This window comes from Engraulis encrasicolus, chromosome 12 (genome assembly GCF_034702125.1).
Source record: "Engraulis encrasicolus isolate BLACKSEA-1 chromosome 12, IST_EnEncr_1.0, whole genome shotgun sequence".
Classification (NCBI taxonomy): Eukaryota; Metazoa; Chordata; class Actinopteri; order Clupeiformes; family Engraulidae; genus Engraulis; species Engraulis encrasicolus.
In genome coordinates this window covers 34487318-34496364 of record NC_085868.1, presented here as the reverse complement: position 1 = coordinate 34496364, position 9047 = coordinate 34487318, and the positions used below count along the sequence as shown (strand labels likewise).

The window sequence follows — 9047 nt, the reverse complement described above, 5'->3', positions numbered from 1 at the left end:
AAAATTGGGCACTAGTGCACTGCCCTACAATCTAAGAACGCAGTAACTCTGAAAACGGCAAACTGAGAAAAAAGGCTTCAAAGTTTCCCATATGGCGTGACAACTGTGTTGTCGGTAAATTATTGGTGACACTTCCTGGTAATGCTTGTTTAGGATAGAAATTTAATGCACACAAAAAAACCCAAAAAAACAACAATTATGTGTCTTTTTGCCACCAAAAACAGAGTTACTGCGTTCTTGGCTGGTATTACTGCCACAAAATGGAGTTACTGCAGGAGTTACTGCGTTCTTGGCTAGTATTACTGTCTGCTCCCAAACCAGTCCCTTTGGAACGTGCAGCAGTAACTCGCCGACTTACTGCGTTTTTGTTTTGTACGACATAACCTTTAAATACAACAAGCAGTAACTTTTTTTTGGTCATTTTTGCACTTTTCTCCAAAACGGGACGGTGTTGGACCACCATTTTTTGACACAAGACAAATGAGGTAGTTTAAAACCCATTTCCGATATAAAAAAAAATCGTCCATTTTGAGTTACTGCGTTCTTGTTTTGCACGGCAGTGCATATAAGTTGGTGTGTGGTTAAGTAAAGGCGAAAAAGCAATATAAAAATGTACAAAAACGTAGAATATAAATGCCAAAATGGGTGTAGGTGCAACATTTTAGTATGCAGTTCTGTCTTGAGGAGCAGTTAACCTAAAAAGAATAAGAAATATAGTTTAATCCAATTTAGTACCAATATTTCATTTAATCATTGTGACTATTCAGAGATTGAAATGACAGACTTAAAAGTAATTTACCGTCTGTGTGGTGCAAACTTCAGTGCATGGCCAATATACTCCTCAACATCTGCGACCTTCATAAGAGGGAAGTTCTGCATGCACGCCTCTACAAATGAAATAAAATGAAAGTTTAAAAAAACTGTATACATTTATATCACAATCAAACTTCGCACAACACTGATTTGGAAAATACATCCGTACCCGAACTTACCCATAATAACTTTGCACAATGCCAGGTTCTGGAACGCCTTTTTTGCCCTCCTCCCCCTTAAGCTGTACTGCCCCAGGACTTGGTTGGTTGCCACCTGGCGTAAAATACGGCGAACGGCAGCTCCGGGATTTGCCCCTCCCAATCTTCCAAGGAAACGTTTCTACAAAAAAGAAAACTAAATGAAAACACATGCAGAGAGCTTATGTGGTCTAATTTCATTGGTCAAATCAAATATATTACATGCAATACATACAGTACGTCTTCATATATAATTATAACCAATTCATTACCATTTGGTTCCTTCTGTCTGGTAGAGACAGACTCCTGTCTAGCTCCTCCAGCTCCTCCACTGTGCTACATTGACCCAACAGGACCTCTTCCTGCTGAGGTGGCTGTGGCTGAGGCAGGTTTGAGACGACAGCAGCTACCAACATCTCTGACTTCTTCTCCATACCCTCCATCCTCCTCTCCATAGCCTCCAAACTCCTCTCTATAGCATCCAACCTCCTCTCCATAGCATCCAAACTCCTCTCTATAGCATCCAACCTCCTCTCTATAGCCTCCATCCCTCTCGTCATGTGCTCCTTGATTCCTAGGAGCATTCCTAGAACTCATATTAGGTTTTTTTTTCATTAATATATTTGTTATATTTGAAAATGTGTGCATGTAAAACTTCTTGTTGTTCGCAACAGGATCCTCTTTTGTTCTTCCATGACCAGTGTTGCCAGATTTGTCTGATCAAAACCCGCCCAAAAGTTTCTCAAAAACCGTCAAAATTCACTAAATTCCGCCCAATTTCAACAAATTACTTTGGATTCTATGGGCACAAAACATATTGAAAAAAAATGCCAAATGGCAAATTTTCCCTTTTTACCCACAGACGACCACCCCAAGTAACCCAATTGGGCGGCCCAATCTGGCAACACTGTCGATGACTAAAGGTACAATTGACATGAAATTCATTGTAGATTCATACCGAATACACTTTTTCTGTGTGAATGTCAATTGTGTATGAAGTACTTACGCTTTATTAGGACAGCCAGGTCTGATGCCTCCTCCTCTTTGTCATGGGTCATTCCTGTTCAAGTTTTTGAAAAGAAAATTGTTGTTGTTTGCTTACTTGGTGAGGAACTTGGAAATCAGACAGTAATATAAAATTCAAAGCAAATATACCCTCAACTGCCTGGCCTGATGTTTGTTCCTCAATGGATGAATCTTCACACGTCTGATGGTTGGGTGCATGGGTGGAGGGACTGGCGGCAACACTGCTGTGAGGCCTACTGACTGAACTTGTTGGCTCCCCCATGAGCTCGTCTGGTTGTTCTTCAGTCTCCACCGGTTGTATCCCTGCCATGTGTTGAAGTCTGCGAGGTTGTTGATCTGCTTCTTGCACAGCATGGCCTGCCCTTGCTGTACAGCGCACGGCCTGGTCTTCCCTGCTTCCTGTACGTCGTTGTGCAGACTTCTCAGCTCTGTCTGCGGCATCTTCAGCATCTAGCTGGGCACGCACCAGTGCTCGCACATCCAACACCTCTCTCCGCGCCCTCTTCCATTCCTTCGTGTACAACTGTCTGGCCAGTCTCTTTGCAGTCATTATCTGCAATGCAATATCATGCAATACAATGCACATAATGTTTAGCTGTGTTATGAAAAATGGGGGAAATTTAAATACAACATTACAGCACCAACATACATTTAAACACAGTGTTACAGTATGCAGCTATAGTTACAGTTGACAAAATACACACAGGATTAAAACTGGGGCTGAGGTAATATGTGTGACATATGACAGTAGCATTGCATTCAATCGAGCAGGAAAGCAACACAAAATGTGTAACAAAACAATGACCTAACAGTTCGATATAGATTAGGCTGCATCAAACGCCCCTTGAAAATTACAATTTTGCCTAATTCTTGCAGTGCTCCTTTGGCACTACTATATTTTTTTGTTAAATTGAATGTTACAATTATGAATTGCAGTGAATGTGTTTTTATCTGAGCAGAGCTTGTTTTGAGGCTGTTTTGATCAAAGTTAGTAATAAATACACTTGAAGGACAACACCGGAGCAGCACAGATGTATTTCTTTGTGTCTTTTTTATTCAAGTGCACAACATGACTAACGTTTCGACGGTTAGTCGAAAGAAATACATCTGTGCTGCTCCGGTGTTGTCCTTCAAGTGAAGATTTCCTGCCTCTCTCCCATCGATGCACCAGATGATAAAGCAGAAGCGCGAGGAACTACCCTTTTGCTAGTAATAAATACATTTGTAAGAATGCGCAACTTCCCATTTCCTCAGAACATTAAGCACCAAACACATGGCTAATGCACTGGTGCATACAGGTAGGGGCAGGGGCGAGCAGGACACTTGCCCCAGGCAACAGGGCCCTGCAGTATTGATAGTTGGGGCCCTATTATGAGCTTGACAGGTTGTATGGGGGGCCTTATCAGTGTTTTGCCCCAGGGCCCTGTGTGCATTTGTTCTGCCACTGGGTAGGGGCTAAAGGTAGGAAGGCTATACAAAAAACGTGCACTAGGGGCCCTAGGGAGGGGCCCCCAGTGAGGGGTGGGTGTCACTAACTGTGCAGGTGGGCAGCTAATCAGCCATTTAATGTGTGGAATCTGAATAGCAGTAGCAAACAAAGGCTGCCATTATCAAGTAATTAAGCTCTTGACTTAACTTGACAGTGTCTGCTCTTAACTGAGTTTAAAACAACAACATGAGACATAGGCCAGTTTATTTCATTGTAGCCTACTTTACTTTTTCTATTTCATCTTTGTTTCAATTAATATGAGGTATACATAATGAATGGAGAAACAATGAATGAAGACTGCACTAATAAAGTGGTTCATAGCCAAGTGGAAAAGGAGAATGCATATAAAATCATCAGGAGAAAACACTGATGCAAGGGTCCCTTGCCAAGGGACCAAATCCAATATGTTGTCTTATAACATGTTTGCAGAGGATAACATGCAGTGGACAGCTAATTTGACATTTAATGTGTGGAATTTTAATAACAGCTAGCTACACTTGCTTTATTGACACTCCTGCCTACCACACACACACACACACACACTAGGGATTTCAAATCTGTGGACGTGTAAAAACAACAGAAGCATTCTGCCATGGCTCTCAGAACTACTTGTGATGAGAAAAGTCCAAAATCACACGTGCTAAAAATGCCTTTACTGCCATCCTACACAGTGCACCTTTAACTAGTTAACAAAAATGAACTTTTCCTTTACCTTTTCAAGAGTGAATCCCAGGTCTTGTCAACTAGCAGAATCCAACAGGTGCTCAGTTGCATCCAAAGAGAAGTGATTCTGTTCACTGCACTCAGTCCAATTATCTATTTAGTCACATCCACACCCCCCACGTCAGACAACCAGGTGGCCAATCAGCAGTCTATTTGCATTTCAAACTGCAAAGGGCGGTCTTTGCGATAGGTTACATGCGTTAAGATGTTAGAGTGGGAAAAATGACTGCAATAGAACCCTGTTGTTATATAAAATTATCATTTATTTTGTTGCAACAACAACTCTTTATTCTACTAAATAGAGAGACAGATATCCCTTATGTGGAAACAACACTCTTCTTCCTGCAGGACGGTAGTGTTTCCTTAGCCTGGTCCTGACCATCCCATAATACTACCATTTCATTTCGGATTCATGGTCTGGAGGTTGGTTGATGTGACGCAATTGCAGGAAGGAGGAAGGAAATCTTGGGAAAAATCAGGATTTAACTCATAAGTTGTTGATTAAACATGTCTGACGTCTATCTATGGCGATGTATGAACGTTTAACAGACATATCTGACAGAACATCCTACCGTAGGATAAAATTACAATGTAGGACCGTTTGTCAGAACACCGGCGCAAATCCTACCGGTCAACATCGCTCCACAGAAAACAGGTACCAGACGTAGTGCAGAGCCAAGTCTCTTTGTGGAAGTACATAGGATGGTGGTCGAGGCTAATGTATCCTCTCTACAAAATTACTATTTGCATTAAAGTACAGAGCTGTTGTAGTATGCTCTTTATTTTCAATCCAACCTATAGCATTTACTTACACTGAAGCAATTATGTTGTGTGTTACAGCATTACTCAAGCAATAACATCACAGCAGTGCAGAGTACGAATTCTTCCCTAAATGACTGCATCATGGAAGCTAACGTGCTAATTACATGGCTGTACTATACATTCTATTGATCTTGCTGTAGGTATCAAAACCTTTTTCAAATAAAGGCATGATGAATTGCTGTGCAATTAGATTTTTGTTCAGGAAAAGTACCCCTGAAAAACATAACCACCAGGTAGCTCATGTTCTGAGCAGGATAGTACAGGACATGACGACAAGTCTTAGGCCAGATACACACTAGAGCATGGCAGCCAGTCCACACACACACACACACACACACACACACACACACACACACACAAAGCTAGTTTGCTACTTGGCCATTCATTTCAATGAAACACAGCCGGCCGCTGCCGTCCAAATTCTGCTCAAGTTCTATTTTCCAATTGCAGTGCGGCTCCCGCGCCACTACCGCCCAACTACCGCTGTGTTGGTGTGGACGGACAGTTCTGTTTCCAAGTATTTTAGCTATCGCTGCTAAAAAACGCTTCCGTTACGCCACGCTTCCCTGCCCTGGTCTGAAGTAGGTCTTAAAGTTTTTATTTCAGTTTTTATTTTTATTTCAGCTACATTCAAGGAAAGGCAATCTGTTGGACTTCATTTAGAAAGGCAATTAATTGGTCTTGCAAAGTGTTGCTGTAGCTGCTTTGTCTAAAACAATACTGGTCAAACCAGTTCCCAAAAGCCAGAATGCACACAATTGGCCTTACGGTAATAGCTCAGCCATTTCATGTACCTCTGGCAAGGCATTAATGAGTAGGCTAAATGGCTCTTGACTAGTTATTTTTGTGTGAATTTAAAACTCAGTTTGGAATAGGCTGCTTTGAGACATCCACATTTGACCTTTTATTGCTGTCTATTGACTTCATTCAACGTTCGACATATATACTCACTTTAGCTTTTCAATTCAAATACTGGGTATAGACTCAAACACTCGAGGATAAACGCAAACAAATCCCAACCCCTCCATTCAAAATGCCTTGTCATAACCACACAGAACATTTTACCGTGGTTATTCAACACTCATTTTATAGTGTAATTTTTTGCTCTCTAACAGTCACAAAAAATCACAACGAACAGAATTAAAAAGCATGTTTATCATTTGTTAGCCATTCTTTCTCGTGAAGAGTAATCTCATGTTAACATAGGCTTCAATATGCCATTATGTTTATGTTAACGTTGATGTTGTAACAACGCTGCTGTGTCCTTTATATTTCTCTGATGGTTAGCCCACACCGGCTATAGCCTCGCGCACCATCCTACGTACTTCCGCCAAGAGACTTGGCTCCGCACTACTTCTGGTACCTGTTTTACCTGCAGCAGGATTTGGCCGTTGTTCTGACAAACGGTCCTACGTTGTAATTTTATCCTACGGTAGGATGTTCTGTCAGACATGTCTGTTGAACGGTCCTACATTGCCAAAGATAGACGTCAGACATGTTTGTTCAACAAATTGTCCACATTTTTCTGAAAATGTCCTTCCACTTCCTTCTTAATGCAATCGCGTCAGATCAAATAACCTCCAGACCATGAATACGAAATGAAATGGTAGTATTATGGGATGGTCAGGACCAGGCTACACCAGCTATGTGTTGCATAGGTTTCTTGGCCTTAACCCACACAGCTACTGTAGATTTGCAATCATCTGCAATGATTGAGGTCTCCAGTGCAGTCTACTACTGTATACTGAGGAGGGGGGGATAAATTAAAGATGGTTGAGGAAAGTCAAACTGAAAAGGGATCTTTATATGAAACAGCATGAATAAGGAAGTAGTGGAGTGAATGATGTATATGAGTAGAGAAGAATTTATGAAATAAAAAGGATGTCAAGAAAAGACTGAAGTAACGTCTTATTTTGAGACTAGGAAAGCATTTAATATGCTTATTTAAGTGAAGTGTTAAAGAAGTGCCATTTCTCACAGTGTTAAAGTTAAGTGTTTACAATGTCGCATCTCTGCATGGAGGAAGCTAAGTATCTAATTAAACTGTGCTTTTGTGACTTTCTGAAAGTGTTAAGGGTGAGCCATCATTTACACTATTGAAGGGGATGGTTTACGATGTGTTTACACTTAACGTTCTTCTAAGTGTAAGTGAAGTGATTAAATTGTGCTATCCCTGACAGTACTTCCCCCTCCTGATGTCTTCTAACTGTATGTCCTTTTTACATAGGGGGTCCTGCTGGGTCTGTTGAGCCTATTACATTTTCAGACTTGAATCAACATAATGTCTTCTTTTCCTTGTTAAAATAGGCCTACACATTAGGCTACGTGTTGACTGGAAAAGGCAGAGGATGCAAAGTGTGAGGATAGGGTAGTGCATACTCTACTTCTGGGTGCTCCAGTTTTTTTTTGCATTGGTGTTGCAACCTGCCCACAGGAAATTCATCTGGCACAATTCAATTAAATACAGCACATTTGAGTTTTTGTCTGATATTATATATACAACATGAAACATTTTCATCAGAAACTGTATAAGGTGCGCTGGATGGTACATAATATTCTTTTCTGTTTGTTGTGTTGTGTTTGATGTCAAATGTAAACAATGTTGACAACATTTCAGTGTTGACATAGCAGTAGGTTTTTCAATTTTTAAATGGAACTGTTTATGATATCTAATGTCTGACTGTAATTAATGTTCAGCATGGTATGTGCCTGCGTTACAGAGATTTGCTTCTGTCTTTCTGTCTGTTTGTTTGTTTGTTTGAGTCTTCCTTTGTTTGTTTGTTGTTCTGTTTATGTGTGTCTTGTTTACCGCATGGGGTCTGCTGTGAACAGACGAGGAGCTAGTGAACCTCAAAGAGAAACCACACCAAGCTCGGCTTTTAATTGCAGCAAACAGCTCAATTTGCCTCCTGTAGTTGCACCAAGGGACAGCATGTGTGTGTGTGTGTGTGTGTGTGTGTGTGTGTGTGTGTGTGTGTGTGTGTGTGTGTGTGTGTGTGTGTGTGTGTGTGTGTGTCTGTGTGTGTCTGTGTGTGTCTGTGTGTGTCTGTGTGTGTGTGTGTGTGTGTGTGCACACTTGAATGTGTAGTTGTGTATGGATAGGGGGTATTGATAAATCAGCAGGCCTGTCTCTAATATGCTCACCAGCAGATTGTGTGTGTGTGTGTGTGTGTGTGTGTGTGTGTGTGTGTGTGTGTGTGTGTGTGTGTGTGTGTGTGTGTGTGTGTGTGTGTGTGTGTGTGTGTGTGTGTGTGTGTGTGTGTGCGCGTGCCTGCGTGTGCGTGCGTGCGTGCGTGCGTGCGCACACACACGTGTGTGTATGTGTGTGCATGTGTGCGGGCGCACGCACGTGTGTGTGTTTGCGCGCGTATGTGTGTGTGTGTGTGCATGTATGTGTTTGTGTGTGTATGTGTTTGTGTGTGCATGCGTGCGGGTGTGTGCCGCGTATGTGTGTGCGCGTATGCATGTATGTGCCCATGCAAGTGTGAAACAGAGGAAGTATACCACAGCATGTATGTGCCCATGCAAGTGTGAAACAGAGGAAGTATACCACAGCATGTATGTGCCCATGCAAGTGTGAAACAGAGGAAGTATACCACAGCATGTATGTGCCCATGCAAGTGTGAAACAGAGGAAGTATACCACAGCATGTATGTGCCCATGCAAGTGTGAAACAGAGGAAGTATACCACAGCATGTATGTGCCCATGCAAGTGTGAAACAGAGGAAGTATACCACAGCATGTATGTGCCCATGCAAGTGTGAAACAGAGGAAGTATACCACAGCATGTATGTGCCCATGCAAGTGTGAAACAGAGGAAGTATACCACAGCAGCAGAAGATAAGATCCGAGTGTAACGCTTCTGACTTAACAGATTAGAGATCAGAACTAAGTTCGGCTATGAGGAGAGAGTTGGCAACGACCCGGGCTTGAATGAAGAAAAGAGAATATTTATTAATACACATAAGAAAAGACAC

At 41.8% G+C, this 9047-nt stretch overlaps 1 protein-coding gene across 3 annotated transcripts; it reads right to left on the bottom strand.

Annotated features, from left to right (window-relative positions):
• Positions 1 to 561: 561 nt before the first annotated feature.
• Positions 562 to 4305, bottom strand: LOC134460210 (cilia- and flagella-associated protein 45-like). Of its 3 annotated transcripts, none has more exons than XM_063212662.1 (7): positions 4238 to 4305; positions 2166 to 2589; positions 2017 to 2070; positions 1283 to 1596; positions 993 to 1152; positions 800 to 887; positions 562 to 695 (listed from the first exon to the last, which is right to left on the bottom strand). In XM_063212662.1, the coding sequence occupies exons 2-7, from the start codon at positions 2584 to 2586 to the stop codon at positions 662 to 664; spliced, it is 1071 nt and encodes a 356-aa protein (XP_063068732.1). In that variant the 5' UTR covers positions 2587 to 2589; positions 4238 to 4305; the 3' UTR covers positions 562 to 661. The 3 variants fall into 3 exon arrangements, with proteins under 3 accessions (XP_063068732.1, XP_063068733.1, XP_063068734.1); XM_063212663.1 differs by having other exon boundaries at positions 2274 to 2589; XM_063212664.1 differs by having other exon boundaries at positions 2283 to 2589.
• Between the last annotated feature and the right edge of the window lie 4742 nt (positions 4306 to 9047).

Bases quoted from the DNA above. Each gene is read 5' to 3' on its own strand.
- LOC134460210 (XM_063212662.1), bottom strand. From the start codon at position 2,586: ATGACTGCAAAGAGACTGGCCAGACAGTTGTACACGAAGGAATGGAAG. The intron at 1,597-2,016 runs GTAAGTACTTCA...TATGAGTTCTAG, and splicing joins CCTGGCTGTCCTAATAAAGC to GAATGCTCCTAGGAATCAAG. The intron at 888-992 runs GTAAGTTCGGGT...TTTCATTTGTAG, and splicing joins ATTGTGCAAAGTTATTATGG to AGGCGTGCATGCAGAACTTC.